This window comes from Sceloporus occidentalis, unplaced genomic scaffold, assembly GCF_023333645.1.
Source record: "Sceloporus occidentalis isolate IW3139 unplaced genomic scaffold, rSceOcc1.0.p SCAF_2, whole genome shotgun sequence".
In the NCBI taxonomy this organism is placed as follows: Eukaryota; Metazoa; Chordata; class Lepidosauria; order Squamata; family Phrynosomatidae; genus Sceloporus; species Sceloporus occidentalis.
Window position 1 is genome coordinate 99,019,221 of NW_028316982.1, and position 21,747 is coordinate 99,040,967.

General features: G+C 39.0%; 1 protein-coding gene across 4 annotated transcripts in view; it reads right to left on the reverse strand.

Annotated features, from left to right (window-relative positions):
- ANAPC16 (anaphase promoting complex subunit 16) overlaps positions 1-21,747 on the reverse strand; it is a 30,320-nt gene that overhangs the window by 3,419 nt on the left and 5,154 nt on the right. For 2 of the 4 annotated variants that reach the window (XM_089510410.1, XM_089510406.1), the window contains exons 2-4: positions 16,277-16,434; positions 5,170-5,244; positions 3,150-3,216 (exon numbers count right to left, since the gene is read on the reverse strand). In XM_089510410.1, the coding sequence (XP_089366536.1) occupies positions 3,150-3,216; positions 5,170-5,244; positions 16,277-16,418 (284 nt within the window). In that variant the 5' untranslated portion in view covers positions 16,419-16,434. Of the gene's footprint in view, positions 1-2,421; positions 3,217-5,169; positions 5,245-16,276; positions 16,435-21,747 lie in introns of those variants that run through there. The other 2 variants (XM_089510408.1, XM_089510409.1) reach the window with 2 other exon arrangements.

Below are 21,747 nucleotides of genomic sequence, written 5' to 3' on the forward strand. Positions count from 1 at the left end.
CAGTTCTCGGACAACGCTGGCTCTTCAGCTTAGTAACAGAGATGAGCACCGCCCGCTACAGTTGGTTACGACTAGATATTCATGTCAAGGGACTACCTTTACCTTTAGAAAACAATCACAGGCTCAAGAATGGGGAGCCACTCATGTGACTTATATATTGCCTGTTCCTGCTTTAAAAAATCCTTGGTCACATTAAGCTTCGACATTCTGCTTTGTATCTAGCCATGGTCTTTCCCGCTCTACTAATTATGGAAGCCTCTTGAAAACTTCTCAATTCAGCAGTAATTTAAAAGCAAGTACAGTATCTGGATGGCATCCTGGCAACTTGCCTCACATACAACAGAATAAAACAGTATTTGGAAAAGATACTGTCTTAAGTCCAAAAAGCTTTATACTCTTTTTTGTTGTTGTTGAGGTAGCAAGATTTCATAGCAACACTGATTCACCAGCTGAGTTTTTATTAAATGTTTTTGGTTGTCCAAAGGAATTATAATACCTATGATTAGGTTTTTAAATGATAGAGAATTCTGGAGTTCAGAACTCCCCCCCCCCATTTTATAAAAAAATGCAACAGTCTTCTCTGTAGTAAAGCTCAAGTGGAATAGAGATTACTATTATATTTCTCAGCATGCATGACTAGTAAAGGAAATAAAGGGTATGTTGCTTAGTTTGCAAAGTTACAGTAGGCAAATGCTTTGATCAAGAATAACCTATAACAGCAAACAGAGAAACTTAGAAGAAATAGACACCCTAATTCAAAATGAAGCTGAATGATTTCAAGCTTCTGAAGATATTTTAGCTGCCAGGAATTACCAGTATCTGCATTGCTGCATATGCCAGTTCCTTCAAATTCTGTTTATCATGACCCTCAAAATATGATGCATTTGAATCTGTGAATAATATTGGAATCAAGAGCAGAAAGCACAATCTTAACAATCATAATTTTAAGTTGTAGCTAAAAAGGTGCCCAAAGCATTTAAAGTTTAGGAAAACCATGCATGTCTGCAGCATGTGCTATAGAAAAGACCTGATCCTTCCCTACTGTCATTCCCTTCTCCTTTTGACCATGCATTAAGAACCCAAGCCCTTCCTCCATTCCATCTGCCTTGGTCCTGGCATCGGAGGTAGAGAAGAACTGCTGGACCTGATCTCCTTCCCCACCACCTCTCCCTTCTCCTTTTGTGTCATGTCTTTTTGATTGTAAGCCTGTGGGCAGGGAACCGTCTAACTCAAAGATTCTATGTACAGCGCTGTGTAAATTTACAGCGCTTTATAAATAAAGGTTAATAATAATAATAATAACCTTCCCCATAAGCAGAAGCCGAAAGGATTTATGTATGAACTTAATTAAGGATGGAGTTTTACTGTAACTACTTAAAGCAGAGCTAATTTCATGCAACTTCAACATATTCTGCAGATGCTAAGGTATCCTTTCCCCAGAGTCAGTTATGTTGACAAAGATAATAAACTTCTATTTATCTTAAAGAGACAGTGTGGTGTAGTGGTTTGACTGTTGGACTAGGACTTTTTTTGGGGGGGGACCGGGGTTCAAATCCCCGATAAACCATGTAAACCTGCTGGATGATCTTGGACAAATAAGATTCTTTCAGCCTCAGAGGAAAGCAAGAGCAAACCCCCTTTGAGAAGAAATTCTGCTCAGAAAATATTGTTATAGATTTGACTTAGGATCACTGCAAGTCAAAAATGACTTGAAGGCACACAACAACAATCACAATGTTTTAAAGCTTTCCTAAGTAGCCAGGAAACCCATAAAGGTATGGGTTTACTGTAATGAAGTGAGAAGAAACATTCAGGTCCATTCTAGGCTTTGTCTTAGCCTCCTTTTAATATATATATATACAGTATATATATATATATATATATATATAAAAATAAAGGAGGATAAGAAAAAGCCTAGAATGGACCTGAATGTTTCTTCTCACTACATTACAGTAAACCCATACCTTTACATTAGAGAATAGCCACCTAAATGAATTCAAATAAGTGTTCTTCATAGCATTACTAGGATTCTCCCTTCATTTTTAGACCACTGGTGCAGAATATTACACCTCCCGCTAATGTTGTTAAACTAGGAATACCATGCTCTCTCACTGTTGCTACATTGGGCAAAGCTGATGGGCGTTGCAGTCCAACAACTTCTGGAGGGCTACACATTCCCAACTTGTTTCAGACACAACAGGCTGTCTTAAAAAAATAAGATGGCCAATTAAACATCCAAGTAGAAACTATACTGTGCCACTTTCCTTGTAATCATTTCTTATAATCATGCTGCTAAAACTAGCATTTTGAAAACATTTAAATATGGAAAGCTGCAATATGAAAGCTCAAGTTGGCACTCATCAGTTTTCATTTTTGTTCCTCCCAACCCCTTGAAAGAAAATAATGGAACAGACACTGTAGTAGTTGTTGTAATCATTTATTTGTCAAATAGACAGTTCAAGTGCATTGGAACAAATGGAAAAGAGAACCAATGTATCTTTCCAGAGATTCACTCTGTCTTTAATAGTAGTCACCCTCTGCTGCTGATAGGTCCATATATATTTGACAGAGGAACAGCTGAGAAAATACAGACTCAGCAAAAGCCAGAATATCTAAATACAGGAAACAGTTATCATTCTTCTGCCTGTCCCATTGTTTTATCACATTCATCTTCAAAGGAACAGCTTATGGCCAAAGCCTTATGCCTTTTTTTCATTCTGTCTCCAAGAGTTTAACTTGAACAGTAACAAGGGTCCTATTACATGGCCAACTTTCAGCATACATGTGGTAAAGTCAGTGTAAAGGGCTGTAATTTTAAATAGCCATCCCTTCCCTTTTAAGCAAATAGGTTCTTCTCCGAAAACTGATCATATCATACCTTAGTTACAGAAATCACACCCTCCTAAAACAAGCTGCTGGAAAATTGGGGAAAAGTTTTAAAAACTGTTCGGTGGCCACCTTTTACTGGATCTGGTAAAAGAGACATCTGCAATGGATTGTTCTTTTATTACATAGGATAATGCAATGTAGAACAACCAAATGGTTTAAAGCAGTGTTCTCCAAGTGCTTTCTTTTTTCAAACCAACAAATGTTAAAACTTTCAGCCCAATGAAGGTGTGAAACCCAACAGCTGTTCTATGGGCTTGTACCTCCATTCATCTGCCTCCAGTTCTTCAACTAAACCAGCAAGTTTTTCCATCCGAGCAACCTGCTGATCTGCAAAAGAAAATTAACCATGGTTTGCAATCAACTTTCAATTAAGCCTTTGCATTAACAGCCATGAACGGTATTTTACAGCAGACAATTATTCAATTGGCTATTCCACATCTCACTAGGCTGGTTTCACAACTGAAGATTGGTTTCTAATTTATATATTTTTATTCAAACTATATACTAACACTTTGCAGTCATCTGTACACAATTCATCATAGGAATATTTTAGAAAACAACTTCATCTCTATGAAGACCAATTTATGATTCATCCTGTTCCTGCTTTAAATACTACAAAACATTTCTAGATCTGATTTGACTTTCCTATATTATCATTTCTCTTAAAATCTGTTACATTGGAAAGGAATCAGTAGCAATCCAGACACTAACTGTTCAATGTATTCTTTTAAGTGATTAATGACAACAGTTCAGGGTGCAAGAAAAGTTCTTTGTAATGATTTTGTTACACAAGAGTTGAGGCCTCTGTTAGCTGCACTATATTTTCAATCTGATATCCAAACAGTTTAACATACATAGATGCTTTCCACATCTGTGTGAGATGACTTTCCTTTTATTTTCTATGAAGAAAAAAGCACCAACAAAGGACTACCCCTCCCATTATTGATTATATAGCCCATATAATCATGAAGGCCAACAAAAGCAAAATAAAAATACCACACCAAGATGCTTCATAGCATGCAGATCCAATTAAGACCTGTGGCCAAAAGTAGAGCTCGGGAGATTGGAGCATCCACACGTTCCCGAGTCCCACCATGCACCATCTTTACATGGCACAAGCAACAATGATGTGGCTCATGCGCTGCATCCAAATGGTGCGGCACACAAGGGACATCACAGCACTGCTCCAGGGCACTTATGGTGCCTTGGCAGCAGCGGAGAAAGGAGCTGTGTTTCACGACTCCTTTTCCCCAGCGCATCGTTGCCGCGCCGTTTGGTTGGTGCGGTCACAATCTGGGGGAGAATGGGGCAGCCTCTTCCACCCCTTTCTCCCAATTGGAATAGGCCCTAAGTTAAGTAAGTGAGCCATACTACATGCCTGAGAAGTAACTGAACCATCTGCTCTTTACAGCACATGACCAGTTGCCATCCTGCCTCTACGTGTGGGAGAATCTATTGCACAGGGAAAACCCTTAAGGCCTTCATAGGTGAAGCCCCTTCTATTCTACTCCTCTATGGATGAAGCACCAAGAGCTTTCATATATGAAATAAAAGTTCTATTTACATAATCAAAATCCACCCTCGAGTCCCAGGAAGCACATATCAACAAAACTCCTTTTGTGCTGTAAAGGCAATGATTTGAAAGGTCCCTAAATTCTGAAAAGTAATCTAATAAAAGTACAATCTGCTTGGCTGGTTATCACTTCTAGAAGACTCTTCTCCAATCTTTGGACCACAGAATATGGGTGGAACAATAAATTATCTTGCTTCACAAACAAAAGAGCTAATCTAACCAGATAACATATTTTCCACAAAGCTATCAAGATATCTTATAGAGATCTCTTCCATCTTGATGGTACTTTAAAAACACTAACTGTTCTCCATTTATCAAAGAGTCAGGAAGGAGAAAGAGAAAAGACAGAGATCAGATATAAAATATCTGACCTTGGGTCAGACAAGGAACATTTATTATCAGGAGATTTACGACTCACAAGGCTTCCTAATATGAATACAGTGTTCATAAAGCTCTTCTCATGCAAACAGTACAAAATAAAGTAATGGTTACAAAACTTATCTCCTCAGTAAGTAAGACTGCATAGATAAAACATTGTTCTTGTAATGCTATTACATAAGATAACATTGTGCCAGCAGACTAACTAGAGATCAACTAGATTACTATTCTATTTTTTGGTTGTTCACAGCAAGGCATTCATCAGAATATTATGCAACCGCTGCTGTGAATACGTCCATTAACATTTTATACTCAGTTCACATACTTACCATGTTTCACTTGCTTTAATGTGGATGCAACCTGGTAGCTGAAAACTGATTCACAGAGGAATCGCTCTGAGCCATCTGTAAACAGAAAAGGAAGGCAACTTAGCCTGTCTTAAGATTATATGATTCCCAAAGTCTCTAGGGCCTCCCTATATCCCTCTAACTGCACCACAGAAAACAACAGTTCTGTTTTTGTATCAAGATGTAAATTTACAGTGCAATAATAATAATAATAATAATAATAATAATAATAATAATAATAATATTCAACCTGAGGTTTTAACTCACATAAAAATGAGACCAAGTAAATTAACTGTTTGCTAGGCTTCATGAGAACTTAAGAGCCCTGCTGGATCTGCTGTCCTGGTCTATCATTCTTTCCCAACATGGCCGGACTGAATGCCTCTGAGAAGTGCACTGGCACAGGACTGGGAAATTATTATCTTTGTATTTATTTATACCCCCCAGGAAAAAATAGGACTCAAAGCAGCTCTCTTGAAACAAACAATAATTAAAACTTACACAGCCCTTCAGATGTTGTCAGACTGCAACTCCCACCATTTCTCACTTCTGGATATGCTGGGAGTTTGCAGTCCAACACAATCTGGAGGGCCACAAATTGCCTTCTCCTGCATCAAGTGGACTAGAAAGCAAAGCCTTCCAAGCCCACCATTTGATGTCCAGATGGGAATTTTGTAACTGTGACATTATTTAAAGAATAAACTTCTTGGACAGGGACAGGATCTTGAGACATGTCATTGTTCAAGTTCCCTTTTAACATATTTTTGTGTGTCAAAAAATATTACTTTTCACCAAAGACAGGGTAGTGTGCCAGGTCCAGGTCCTGAACCAGACGATCAAAACATGCAGAAGCAGTTGGAAACTCAGAGGCAGTACCCAGTTTCACATACAAAAGGCACCAGATTTAGTCTTTGGCATCATTCAGTTGGATTGTCCTGTCCTGTCAAATCCTGGAATGTCACTCCTAGCAGTTTAGACAACAATGAGCTAAACTGAGCAGTAGTCCAACTTGACATAAAAGAACTTTCTTCAGCCATATTTTCCTGAGATTTTGAACAAGAAAGTCCAAATTTGTCCATCACATTCCATACGCATCAAGTGAACATCTAATTCTTCATTTTACAAATGGCCTCGGGAGCTGCTATGTCTTGGTGGTTTATAAAAGTAGTAAATACACACAATCTATATACCTTGTTGGTTATTACATTATGGCTAAACAGCTGTTAGTTGCTCTGTTCTCCAGGAATTTGTCTAGTTCCTTTCTAAATTCATTAATACAACTCAAATTCTGAAAGACAACCATGTATTGCGTTAACTATTATCTTATCTGAAGTTAAAATAATGGCAATCAGTTTTCACAAGCAATATACTGTAGAATTTTAATGGCAAAAGATACTACCTAGTCTCTAGGATTGAGGATTTTTGTAACCTTCTATCACAAACCTGGGGAAACGTAACTATTGCAGGGGACAGATGGCCACCTGGGACCCAGGAGACATCATGGGAAGGGAAAGGCCACCACCCTTCTTTTCCATCATCTTGAACCTCTCCAACTCCCATTCCCCTGTACTTTTCCAGAATGGGACAGTAACTGGAGATAACAGTGGGATTCCACCCCAGGAAATAACAGTGGAATCCTAAGTGGGATTCCACACTGGGAATGTGAATGGAATGGGGAATCCCACTGTATTTCCCGCCTGATAGCAGAGAGCAATGGCTCTTAATCCCAATGGAGCATGTGAGCAGGGTGGTAGAGGAGGAGTATTCTGCTGCTATCTCCAATCCCTTGTATGTAGTAACAGTGGAATTCCACAACATGCCTTTTCAGTTGATAGGTACATGGTGCACAGTCCCCTACTCCTGGAGACGAAGCTTCAGGGAGGGGACTTGGGCAGGGGACATTTCCTCTCTTCTATAATACTGTGAGACAGGACAGGCAGGATGCCAAATGCAGTCACATCATAGAGTCAGATAAAGAAACAATTATATTGGCCATTCTATTTTCAACTCCTTTTCTAATAACTACTAGCACAATTTGCCTTTCCAATTTGCCAAGAGGCCCAGTGACTATGCACTGTGAGCAATTTTATCCATTACATAAAAGTATTAGCTAAAGTTATGTCTGTGCCATCCCAAGCATGTGAAAGCACAGCAATCGGAAGCTCACACCTTGTCCTCACATCTGTGAATCTGCAGTGGAGAAAAATAGTACTTGACTATCATGGATGTTTTCAAAATAACATATTTTTCTTTTGGACTGATTTCTGACAGTGAAATGATTACAGTAGCCAAGATATCTTCAATACAGCTGCAAGAGAGAGCACTGTGTGTCAGTACTCAAGAACAGTCTGAAGAATGGTAAGTGACTCTTAAGGCCTTGAAGAAAATATGTTCTCTTAAAAATGACTATTTAGGAAAGTTATGAGTGACTCATTCATAAAAGTGGAACACACCTTGCTTAGTCGTACAGAGCAATGTAAAAGACAGGACAACAGCTGGTCAAGCATCTCAGGGTATAATATGCCAGTGCATGGAAACAGTGACAATAGCTGTCTTTCAGTTTTATTCATGTTAAAGTATATATATAGTCAACATTTATATTCTGTCTTTCCTCTAATGAGCTCAAGGCAATGTACATGGATCTCTTCCTCCCTATTTTATCCTCACAACAACAACTTGTGAGATATGCTGGTAGAGAGGGTGACTCGCCCATGGTCACCTCAGTAAGTTTTATGGCAGACTGATGGCTTTGACACAAATCTGTTAAATCTCAGACTAACACTGAAGGTACTGATCATATCTTTCTAAACTGGTCAGCAACCCAAGTTCTCCAGTAAGCGCATTTATCAAATATATACTCCTTTTTACTTTTTAACTTCCAGCAAAACAGGCTACTGTATAATATCTGGGAGAAAACTTCGCAGGGTGTACAACAGTTGCTAACTCCCACTTTGTAGCGGCAGTTTTAAGAAAACTGGTTGCACTGGTTTTCTACAAATCCTTTTGCACAAGACTACCAATATTCCTAGAACTTTTGCAGAAAGAAGACCCATTCCTCACAACAAACAGGAGACAACAGCCATGGAAAGTGCAATAATGGATTTGGGCTCCCAGCCTCCCCATTGTGTAGCCTTCTGTATGGAGACTGTAAATAATGATTCCACAAAGATCAATGAAACCAAGTTTTTAGGTTTCAAGGCAGAATTAGATAACTATCTAAAAACAAACCTGGTTTTAGCTATTCTGGTTTCTGTGACTTCTAGAATGTTTTACTATACATTTCAAATTCAAATTTGTCTGTAAGCTGAACTACAAGCCCTTCTGGTAAGAATAAAATAACTTGCCCAAGAGTTTTCTCTCCTCTGTACAAGGGAAAAGAGCAAAACTGCACCCCATACCTTTTTTTGTAGGCATATACTTGTGGCTTCCTCCCATTTGGTAAACATGCAAAATAGAGTGAGAAGTCCAGAATTTGTTTTAATATTAGGGTGGAAAATCTTCTTAGGCCCACTGGTTACTTCTCTTGTGGTTAACCTTCCAGAAATTGCACACCAAAATTGGGGGGGCAGGACAAAGAATGAGCAGAATCAAAGCTTAAGTGGGTGGCTCTGTCCTATTCTCTCATACACTCTTCATGCATATACAGTGGGACCTTGCTACCTGCTGTGGTTTGGTTCCAAGATCCCCATGGATAACAAAGTCCTTGGATGCTCAAGTCCCATTAAATATAATGGCAGAGGAAAATGGTGTCCCTTATATAAAATGGAAAATCAAGGTTTGTTATTTGGAATTTATACTTAAAAAATATTTTCAAACCATGGATGCTTGAATGTGTGGATGAAAAATCTGTGGATGAGGAGGGGCGACTGTATAGACTCCAATTGAAGGCTTCCCCCAGTCTAACTGATGTGCAAGGGAACTATCTGGCCCCCTCACAGTACACAAGAAGGATTTAACCTAATGATTTTATGGGAGAGGGTTGAGAGGTTAGGAAAGGCTAATTCTTCCTTGTTCACCTACAAATTTCTTTAGTCATGTTTCTCCCAAACCAACTGTTGTGCAGAAGGAAGCTCCAGGCTGTATTCAACCCATGACTCAAAAGCTTTCCACCCTGGACTAGATGCTCTCATATACATACAGCTGATTTTCAGAGTACAGATGGAAGGAACTTAGCAATATCACAGTGTCACAGCTGAGACAGATTAAGCACTTAAAGGATTCAAGAGGCACAAAGGAGAAAAGACCCTCTGAAAGATAAGCATCTTGTTTCTGCTGGACTGTACCTTAATGTCTCAGCTGAGAAAAGCTGCACAAGCATTAAAAGTTTAGTGATATATTATTAACTACCTAGCTCATCACTATATTATGCAAGTCAAGCAGACAGAAGTCTTAATTATTTTAGTGGGAGCTGACATGCTTCAAGTCTGATGGATCACACTCTCTATATTTTATCTTGCTGTTTGTAACACCAGATAAATTAAGGTCTCTGCAAAGTCCAATCGACAAGGGCAGTGCACATTACTATGCCAAGAAATGCTGCCAACAACCAAGCCAAGAGGACTACTTGACTCAGCTTGAATCAATCTACCTTTCTTCTTTGAACTTAATGAAGTACTTCTTTGTTCACTGAAAATAGTTCATCATGCATGTTTACAAGTTCTCTTGCAATCCGTAACATTTATCCATGCAAAACAATCTGTAATTAAATTTTCTTAAAATTTCTCTAGATAGGAAATAACCTGGAATTTTCCACACTGCATCTAGCAGACTATAGTTAGCACTGAATAGGCAGATTATATTTTACAAATAAGTGAAAGATAGAATAAATATATCCAATTCACCTGGAAGGAAACATAAATTTCAGATTAATCATGATTCAAAATCTAAACACCCATCACCCAGCAAAACCAAAGATGGTTTAGGGCCAAAAATGTAGGGATAGGATCCCATGAACTGTGCAGTATGTTCTGCTTTTTTAAGAGATACTTTGAACTTCTGTTTCTCAACAATATTTCTCCTTACTATGCAATAAGGCTTTTTCAAACAGGGAAGAGTTTCAGGAGTAATTTAGCCATAAGGTCTCACTACACACCAAGGAAGACTATGGGGAATACAAAGCCGTCACAGTCACTAAACAAGGAGCATTCCAGTCCACTCATGGATGAATCTGCTCAAACTCTCACAGATTATTCTTCCTTGAAGGACAAGATCCAGGGTACACAGAACAGGAGAAAAACAATAAGAAGAGATAGAATTCCAATACAATTTTGTGCTCTGATCAGTAACTCTGTGACAATATTATCTCCACTTACAGGTGAGTTGACGTCAACATCTACTAATAAAAGTAGCCTTTCCTAACCTGGTGCTCCCCAGATGTGTTAGACTACAAGTACACTCATCCCTCCATATTTGCAGCTTTGATATTTGCAGCTTTGGTTATTCACGGATTTTATTAATATGTTCTCTCTAGGAATATCTAGGTCCTCCAGTGCAACTCTATGGTCAACTTTAAAAGATACACTGAAAGACCTAGAGATTCCTAGAGAGAATAATCTACTAGGCCTTTGTAGCTCCTCCAGTGCAGTTCTATGGTACATGTCTGTCGGATGTTGACCACAAAGTTGTATTGGAGGACCTAGAGATTCCTAGAGAGGTGTCCTCTCTGGGAAAAACATGGTGTTTTTGTTATTGGTGGTTTTTGCATATTCACGAGGGTCTTGTGCCCCTAACCCTAGCTAATAGGGAGGGACAAGTGTACTATTATCTCCAGTCAACCTGGCCATGGCAGAAGTCTGAATGAGAGAGCAAGACTAAAGAACTGGAAGAAAACTAGATGGCAACAACTCTTAAAAGACTCACTCAGCAACTCCTAATGAGCACCTAGTCCCCATGTCTACCTATATATTAAAGTTATTTATGCTCTGCTCTTTAAAGAAACTTTCCCAGAGTTTTAAAAACTATAATAATAATAAGATGCACAGAGGCAATTGCCAGTAATAAGATCTAAAAGCACAGATGGCACAGCAGCCAGCTTCAAAGAGTAATACATACATTAAAAAGGCCTGGGAGAATTTAAAAGATCTCTCCTGTCATCTACATGATATCACAGCAAGCATTAGGCAAACTGTCCCTTGGGAGAATATTCTAAAATGGGGCACTCCCACCAAGAACATTTCTTTGGTTGCTGTTTGTTGTATCTTTGATGGCAGTGGCATCCAGGAGAATTCGTAAAGATGATCCCAGAGTACAGACAGCCTTTTGTGAAGATAAGAAATTCATCAGTACCGTGGTCCCAAGCTAAAGAGAGCTTTATAGGTAAACACTGGAACTCTGAAAGGGCTTAGATTAGGAGCCAATGAAACATTTCAGGTGCATCAACAGTATGCATTCCCTAGTTAGTTCAGAATGCAAGTTGTGTTCTAACTGCTAAACCATCTTTAAAAGGGAACTCAAGTCTGCAATATGTTATGGCAGTTTTAACCCAGGAGGTTATCAGACTATGGATGACTGAAGCTAGTCATTCTCATTTCAGAATGGGTCACAGTTGGCACATCAGCCAAAACTGGTGGAAGGCAAATCAAAATTGGAAAATATTGGATCTAGGAGTACTTCCATACTGTGCCTTTCATCCTTCAGGCATAGGGCAGTCCAATCTAGAACAAACTGAAGGTGGACAGACTGATGGCTGTTTCCTCTTATCCCCATGTTTTCTCATATGCAAAGCATTCCACAATCACAGCAGACACAGCTGTTCTTGTATGAGGTTGCAATATTTCCTTTTCAACATTCCCGTGTCTCTTCCCATATTACATGCTACAAGAGGAATGCATGAAGTGCAGCAGCATTCTGCATGGGGATACAGGGATGGAGAAAGGTGCACCTGTTGCTCTGCCCTTTGCTATATCATTTTCAAGATTACAAGGTTCCAGAGAAAAGTAGCAAGGTTAGAAACCCCATCTTTCTGTGGTTTTAGAACTCTTTGTCATTTTAACACAAAGTAAATATGGATACGATTGTGCTGCTGCACAGGAGGGAAAAAAACCTGAGTCTGTGGTAAACTTCAATTAGACAATTAAAGAAAATATTATTCTTTGTTGTTGTTGTTGTTGTTGTGTGCCTTCAAGTCTTTCCTAACTTATGGCAACTCTAAAGCATATTCTGACTAACACATAACAGAGAGAAACTAGGACCCTATCATGGGTTTTTGTTGGCAAGATTTGTTCAGAGGGGCTTGCCATTGCCTTCCTCTAGGCTGAAAGAGTGTGACTTACCTAAGGTCACCCAGTAAGTTTTATGGCTGAGCTGGATATTTAACCCTGATCTCCAGAGTCATAGTCCAATGCTCAAACCACTACAAAACAATGTAGTGTAGAGTAGCTCAATTGTGAGATAATTCATTTTTAGAACTGAATCTCATACTCTTTGAGTAGCTATCATCAGTTTTCTTTCTCTCGCCTGTGTTGCAAATGGAATATTCTGACTAACACATAACAGAGAGAAAATAGGAAATGCTGTCAAATGCACAGGTTGAATGTGAGCAAAAAGAAACACAACCAAAACACTTCAGTTCTGAGTGGATGGCAAAGTGCAAGGTTATAGATTTAAAATAAAACTCACAAAATATGATTCCTTTGGCAATGTCAACCGTTCCCAGCCAGTCTTAAATTATCTTTAAGTACTGCATGCACTCTGAAGAATTAACATTCAGTTTCTGTTCTAGAAAGATGAAATGACTGCATAAATCTGGGGTGGCAAGAGACCACAGTCTTGTCATGTCCTAAAAGGTGCCAGGTGAAAAATGGAAAAAAACAGGGCCACTTCAATGAGAAAGTTCTGCCAGCAATTTTAGGTGAGGCAGTGCTAATTAGCAGAATACTGTATTCAATGGGTGCACCTTCCTTTAATTAGGATAGTAGTGATTTGGGTGATAAAAAGCCAGTTGCGTTAGATATATTAGTGTTTCTGACTGTAAGAGCTACCCTGCCATATCCCTATTATGAGCAACCTGTCTGGAGAAAGCTCCACTGAACCATCTCCAAATGACATACTAGTAATTATAATAACTTCTTAACTTAATGAACTGGTAACTGAATTTGTTTTCCTCTTCCTCCCCCCCCCCCCCCCCGCAAACTGTGCTGCATCTTTTAAATCCTATGTTTTTGAACAGCCACTGTCTTGCTTGTTATTGATCTTATGAATGTTGCTCTGAGAGGCTTCTGAGATGAAGTACGGGCTAAAAAGATGCTTTAAATCAATAAAATGGGTTTTAAGAGGTCTGAATGTAACAGTTTATCTAGGGGGTTTTAAAAATTAAAAATCCCCTCATCCAGTAAACTGAAAAGCAGTTCAATATTTTAATTGGTTCTAGGGGCTCATTAAGCCTGAGGACAAACATTTAATCTTAATAAATCCAACAGTTTGTCACACAAAAGTTAATGCATACACATGCATATATTAATTAGACTGTAACACAGTACATAATTAGTGCAACACAGCAAATATTCATGCAATGTATTGGTATGAACTACACAGAGAACTCCCGTGGATAAGATGGGCTCACTGTATAATAACATATATTTCCACATTTTTTTCTCGTTGTATTGAATAAGTCCTCATGCTTATGTCCTATGGTGTTTTTGTAATTTTAATTTTTTTGTCCTATGCGGCACGCTGATTATTTCTGCCAAATCACATAGAATGGAAGTTGGAAAACCTTTGGCTTTTCATATGTTCTGGATTACAGCTTCCATAATACATTACCCATTGATATATCGGATGGAGCTGATGGGAGCTGCAGACAAAGCCTTTTGGAGGGTCCAAAATGCTTCACCCCGACCTAAAATAGGTGGGTCTAGAACAGAGATGGTCTAAATGCAGGTCAAGGATGGGCTCACGTGCAGCCCATATGAGAGCTGTTACCGAAATATATGGGGAGGGTTGAGTCCCCACAAGTTCTGTGGGTAGCAGTAACTGCCATTCCCAGTCTACTGAGGTTGTCCTCCCTGGTTTAGAACCTTCCATCAAGTACAAAACATTAAAGGCAAGTTTTAGAACTGGATGGTACCTCTTACATCTGCTGCTGGTGTTACTTGTAAGTCATTCATTATAATGTAGACAACTCAAGAATACCATGCCTGTGCATTCAGGTGAGAGCATTCAGGTGAACCCATCCAGAATGATATAAGGAAGCAGGGGCAAGAACTCTAAAGTAGCATGTTATGGCAACAAGATACACAAGTACACAATGATTTATTTCTCAAATACATGGGATTAATCATGCCACTCAAAGCCATCTCCACACATATTCAAGAGGGGATCCTATCTTTTTTGTGCCATCGCAGTGCTATCCCAAGCCATTAGGGAAAAGATAAATTGTGTTAAAACTAAACATTCTGCAACTTTCTGGGATCAATATAAAACTGCCCAGAATTTAACTCTTTTCTCTTACAAGAAGAACTAAGGCCTGTTACAGACAGCCAAAATAAAGCTGCTTCGAGTCACAGTGGAGCTATGCTGTTTCAATGATGCATGCGTCCTAAGAGTCCAGAAGCCACACCAAAGCCACGCTCCAGTCTGGAGCGTGGCTTTGGTGCGACTTCTGGACTCTTAGGACGCATGCATCATTGAAACAGCATAGCTCCACTGTGACTCGAAGCAGCTTTATTTTGGCTGTCTGTAACAGGCCTATGGCAGTTTTACCATACATACACTTTCATATACAGTGCTACCTCGGGTTACGAAATTAATTCGTTCCGCGGCGCCGTTCGTAACCCGATAAATTTCGCAACCCGAAAAGGCGCTGGAAAGCCGCTAGCCGCCCGCTAGCCGCGCTTTCAGATTTGAATTTCGCGCCGAAAAAAATTTCGTAACCCAAAAAAATCTTCGTAACCCGGAACAGTTTTTTCCTATCTAACTTTTTCGTACCCCGGAAATTTCGTAACGCGAGCAATTCGTATCCCGGGGTACCACTGTATTACGTATGGATCTACATTTCTATGTAGCCTCACTATTATTAGGCAGAACACTGAATTACGCTGACAAATGGCATACCATCTGTCACCTACCTTAACAACTACTGCTTTGTGTCACTATACCAGCCACACATCCACTATACTAGCCAGGAGCATAAGGCAATGAAATCAAATTTGTATTTAAATCAGAGATCAAGTTCATTTTCTCAAAAGTACCCCAAGAAAACTTGTGAGTTCACACTGAGGACAAAAAGAACATGTGTTTGCTTCTTCAGTCATAAGCTCAACATTTAAGCAGGGAGAAGACTGAAATGTGCAGGAAAAAGAAAGAGAGCAAAGAGGACAACCAAACAAAATCTAGATCAAGCTTTTCTTGAGATTTAGTACTGCCAGTGATGTCATGCTAACTGTTATGTTTAAGAGCTTGTGTGTTGCCTCCAATTGTCTTTTTACTCAGTTTTACCTCTTGCCAGTTGTAAATCATGAGTAGTCCATTTGATATAGAAGACAGAAGAGGAAGCTGGGTTGAGGAACTATTTGTGAAGACAACATGGCTACTTTTTAAGGGCTCATAGGCTTTAAAACACCAAGGATCCTGTTTAAAGTCTGGAAATTCTAAGTATTTGTCAATATCTATAATTAAGATGAGTGATTCTTAGACAAGGCTTCAAACATGCAGCATGAACAGGCCGAAACCAACGGACTAGATTCCTCTCTGCTGAAACATCAGCAAAGTGATGGCTAGAATCAATATAAGTCATTGTAATAATTTTTGTGGGTTTTTTGGGCACAAAAAACTATGGATGCCGGCCATGAAAGTCTTCAACTTTTCATTGTAATAAATTCAACCCAACTGCTGTGTCAATTGAATGCACGCAGAAAGATCACAAAACTAGTGCACACTCCACTTTGGCAGACAAGTACTGGATTCTGGTAGCCTCTGACCAATCCAGCACCCTTGCCACTTGTGGTCAAAACTCCTCTGAATACTTTTTCAATGGCACAAAAAAGATGCCACTTGCTGTAATAAGACACAGAAGCCACTGTAAGACATGCAGAGAGAATAAAGTATATGTACAGTTTAGCTGTTATCTGGAATCAGAAAATACAGTAATTACCTTCTAACATTTCCCCTGCTCCTTTCGGGTAAGTGAAAAGAGCCTTACGTGGTGTGGCAAGGTCTGAGACGCTGAATCCAGATCCCGTCACAGAGCTTCCGCTAACTCCACCAGCTGAAGATGATGAGGAAGAGGCAGCCATTTTGTTTTGTCTGAACCTGAACACAAGACAAAGAGACACACAAAGCCAAGTTAAACAGAAACTCCTTTCAGTTATGTCAAATTAACTAATCAGATATCTGAGTTAAAGTGTCAGACTTAGCAAGGCTTTTTAAAAAGATCCTACTTACTCAAGACTGCAAGCTTAAATGAGCAATTTATGACTAGACAACACATATATTTTATATTTATTTTCTGCATGTATCTTTAACTTTGACTGCTTCATGCTTCTGCACTTGTTCAGTCTGTATCACATGGAACTATCAGTGGTGTGAGATAAGTTGCGCACTCTCAACTGACTATACAAGACATTATCCTATCCTGCACATCCAAGTTTTTGGAAGACTGGACTTGGTGATCTACTTCTATCTATTGCTCAAATTAAATAACTGCATTAACCTGCTTCCAAAGAATTCCATGAAACCAATATACTTTTCACTTATTTTTAATTGCTGTTAAGAAACACAACACATCAATGCAAACAGAGAAAAGAAGAAAAAGAGATGGAAAAGACAGCAACACTGTTGACCAAATGGGGCAAACCCTGTTGTACTTTCTCAAAAACTTATTACATCTATCCCTCTAATGATTTACATTGTATTACAAAGCTGAAGCCCATCATGTTTGCTGATGTAATAAAAACAGATCATTTCATCCCCCCCCCCCCTTACTTACTGATGGAGTAAAAGGAGACCAAATTGAAGAAAAAATGTCTTTTTGGAGTTCCTCTAGCCATTCAAATTCTGCTATTCAGTTTTTCCATTATGCCTACTGTCCACAGAAGGTCCAGTCAGTATCTAAATGAAAATTCTTTTGTCGTTTTCCATGTTCAGAATACAACAAAAGTGCAAACAGTTCTTTATGCAGTACATTTTACTGTCCTAGGATACTAGGATGAAAGTCTTAATGGTTAAAAAAGAAGAAGAACTTAGTTTTTAATGTCTTTCTTGCAGGTCCCTTCTCCCACCAGTGAAGAGGTCACAAGTGATAAGTGCCCTTCCAATTTATTGGTAGGACTGTGCTACTACTCACAACTAGGTCGCTAGTAGGTTTACAGAGGTCAACAGTTCTTTTCTCCTGCTCAAAAAAGTTAACATTAAAGATTCCTGGCCTTTAGCTGCCTGAAACTTTAATTCTGATATCAACTCAGAAAAGGCAAAAAGATCTAACTTAGCTGAAAATGCACAGAACTCCAGAGCCTGCAAGTGGTGTTGGTCTAAGGGTGATTCTCTCTGCCTGTCCCAGTCCATGCAGTCTTGTAGTTCAAACCATCTACTCTGTCTCCTTTAATCTTGGCCTTTTTCTAGGGTCTTCACTGGTGTTCCTCAAGCTAACTGCTGACCCATGGCCTTCTCCCTTCTTTCCCATTCATGCTCTCCAAAAGCAACAGCCTGTGCTCACAATCACATCAAAGAGTGACTTACTTCTTGCCTGGCTCCCACTAAAAATGGCATCATCCTAATCTTAAATTAAATCTTCCAGTTATCAATGGAACTTGCTTCTAAGTGTGATTGGGAAAATACAGATCCTACGACTAAAAAAACCTTTGGGCTAGAATTAGCTTCTTGCAGGGAGTAGAGTTTTCAATACTTGGTAGCCTTCAGATGTTGTAATTTTTTAGTCAAGATTGTGTTCTTTATACTCAGATTTAATAGAGCTCTGGCAATGCTGTGCAATACTCCAATCGGAATGGACACCACACCAGTAGAATTCAATTCTTCTGGCCTAATGTCTTAAGGATGACATGTATTAGAACCCAGACAATTATCATCAAGACAAGTATTCAGAGGATGGTGTGATCCATTCCCAACTAGACTTAGCAAACTTATGAATGAGTGACAAAAGTCCAAAACACACTACAGAAATAATCCAGTTTGAGACAACTTTAACTACCCTGGCTCAGTGCTACAGAATTCTGGGAACTGTAGTTTTGAGAGACATGTAGCCTTCTCTGTCAGAGAGCTCTGGTGCCAGAATAAACGACAATTTCCAGGATTCCCTAACACTGAGCCAGGGCAGTTAAAGTGGTTTCAAACTGGATTATTTCTGCACTGTGCCTTTGAAGAGTGGGACTGCTGAGCCTATAGGTCATGTGGGAATACCACCAAAGATATTATACAATATGTATACTTAAACAAGGACTGGGATGAGGGGGGGAAAGTCTCAAGAGTCCATAAAATGAATGGAATGAATTAAATGATGGATGGATTGTGTTGTAGAAATTGTTTAAATTAATACAGACTTGTTTGAAACATTGTCAAGTTAAGAATCGTGAAAATTAATAAAAGGCTTAATTAAAGAAACTTGGGAGTATAGGATGCTTTATTAGAAAAAGGATGACAGATTAACATATGACAACTGCCCCTGTTTCTATTGGACAAGTAAAGCTACACATGATTTAGTTCTCAAACGTAACACAGAAAGATTTACTGGTTATATACAGTCACTGAACTGTCCCCAATTTTCAATTCCTAATTTCAGACAAAGCAAATGTTTACCCTGCTCTATTTGTAGGCAACATGCTCATGTCCACAAACAAAATGCTATACCAATTTTATCCATCTGGTGGCACTAAGAGCTCAAAAACCTTTACCTTGAAACCAATGGCATCCCAAAGGCCAATTTTATAAATTTAACTTTCTCATTAAAGACTATTTATCTAATTAAAACATATAACCAGTCTCTCATTCAACAATATCTCCTTAGGCTATTTTACTCTATTTATATATCCATGCTGTTTTAATGATGTTATCTATTTTTGTGTTCTTTAGTTTTCACTTTATTTCAAAAATAAGATAATCATTCTTCTATGGTCTCCAATTCAGGCATTCATTAAGACAACAGTTACTGTACAGTTATGTACTCCTTGATAATTAACCTGGTTTTATGTCAGGAACTTATTTTCCAGTGTTGCAATATTTATAAGTGTATCTCATTAATAAATGTTATCATTGCTATGTGCCTTTAAGTCCTTCCTGCATAGATATCCCTTCATACCATCTCAACAGAGAACAACACAACAACATATTGACAAAATGCAGGCCTGTGAATAACACTGTCATATTTTAAAAAACAAATCCTCCTGTATGATTTTTAACACCTTTGCCCGATGAAGCAACCAGTGGAGCTTCAAAAGCTTGCATCATGTATTTTGTGCTTTTTGTTTGTCAGAATAAAGGCATCACTGTTTTGTGGATTGGGGTGTTACTGTATTTCACTGTATTGCCAACATGGCTACCCCCGAATATGTTTCCAACTTATAGTGATCCTTATCATGGGGTTTTCCTGGCAAGATTCATTCAAAGGGGTTTGCTGTTGCCTTCCTCTAAGACTGAGAAAGTGGGACTTGCTGAGTGGTGATTAGAGCCCTGATCTCTCAAAGTCCTAGTAGTCTAACACTCACACCACTACACCGCATCAACTCTCGTCACCTTTAATCTCCAAAATAATTTTTGAGACAGGAACTTGAGCTTCCTTGGTAGGTGCTTAAATGTCTTTTACACAAGTGGACATCACTTTTTAAAAAAAAAAAAAAAAATCTTGCATTTTGTGGTTACAGTAGTTGCCCTCAAGTTATCTTAGACTCATCGTGACCCCTTGGAATATACATCTCCAACCCCCACTATCCTCAACTGCTCTGAATGGGCCCTGCAGATTCAGGCCCGTGGCTTCCCTGATTGAATCTATCCATCTGCTGTGCCATCTTCGCATCTTTCTTCATCCCTCCACCTTTCTCAGCATCATTGTCTTTTCTAATGACTCCTGTCTTCTCATGATGTGGCCAAAGTATGACAGCCTCAGTTTTGTCATCTTGGCTTCCAAGGAGATCTCTGGCTTAATCTGCTCTAGGACCCATTTGTTTGTCTTTTTGGCTATCCACGGTATCCTCAGAACTTTTCTTCAGCACATCTCAAATGAGTTGATTTTCTTCTTATCCACTTTCTTTACTATCCAGCTCTCACATCCATACACGGTGATGGGGAATACAATGGCTTGGACAATTCTAACTTTAATGCTCAGTTGTATATCTTTACACTTCAGGATCGTGCCCACATTTTTCATAGCTGCTGTTCCTATTCCTAATCTTTTGATTTCTTGAATGAAGTCTCTGTTTTGACCAATATCTGATTCAAGGAATAGAAAATCTTTATTTCAATTTCCTCATTGTCTAAGATTGAATTTATGTAGATCCTCTGTGGTCATTATTTTTGTTTTGTCCATGTTCAGGATTAATCCTGCCTTTGCACTTTCTTCTTTGAACTTCCTTAGTAATTGTTCCAAGTATGTGATATTTTCCACTAATAGTATGATGTCAGTCACATATATTAGATTATTGATGTTTCTTCCTCCTATCTTCATTCCTCCATCTTCTAAGTCTAAACCTGCTCTTCATATGATATTATCTGCAAGCAAGTTGAACAAGTAGCATCATAGTATGCAGCCTTGCCTGACTTCTTTGGCAATTGAGAACCATTCTGTTTCACTGTATTCAGTTCTACCAGTAGCCTCCTGTCCTAAGTACAGATTCCTCATCATGACTATCAAAGGGAGTGGCACTCCCATGTGTTTAAGAGTGTTCCATAGTTTTTCATGATCTATGCTGTCAAAGGCTTTGCTATAGTCCATAAAATACATGCTGATTTTCTTTTGGAATTCCTTGGTGTGCTCCATTAGCCATCATATGTTTGCTATGAGGCCCCGAGTGCCTCTGCCTTCCTGAACCTTTTTGGATTTCTCTCTTCATTGGAGTCTATGGAGTGAAGCAGACAGGTAGAAAGAAGTGGCTAGAAGCTGCTCCAAGCCCAATCACTCCATGGTCGCGGTGAACACATGCTGCAGCCTAAAGGGTGCTTCTTCCCATGTATGTATTTTGAATGTTTCATCTGTTGGCCATCATTTTGGCTTCCATATTTGTTGGCATATTTTAGTTAACACTGGAATTGATACTGTCTCTGCAGACTGCAGTGATTCAATTAGAATGCTGTCTGTTCTGGTGAGTTATTCTTCCCAATTTCTCTTATTGCAGCTTACACCCTGCTTTCTAGAATTTGAGGTTCATCTTCTAGATCAGTTTTGAAAATGAGAACATGAAATGGCTCTAGAATGCAACAGAATTCCATGTCTATTTGCTTTCCCAAAAATATGTTTTTCTGAACTGTCTAGAAAACCTCTTGTAAAACCAAATAGCTGATTAAATTCAATGCAGAGGCCTTTACCACCTGTTTATTTTCTTTTGTGAACTGAGGCACAAGCAAGAAGAACATAATTCCATCTCTCAAAAGAACTGCTCAATTCTAGTCAACACCACAGTT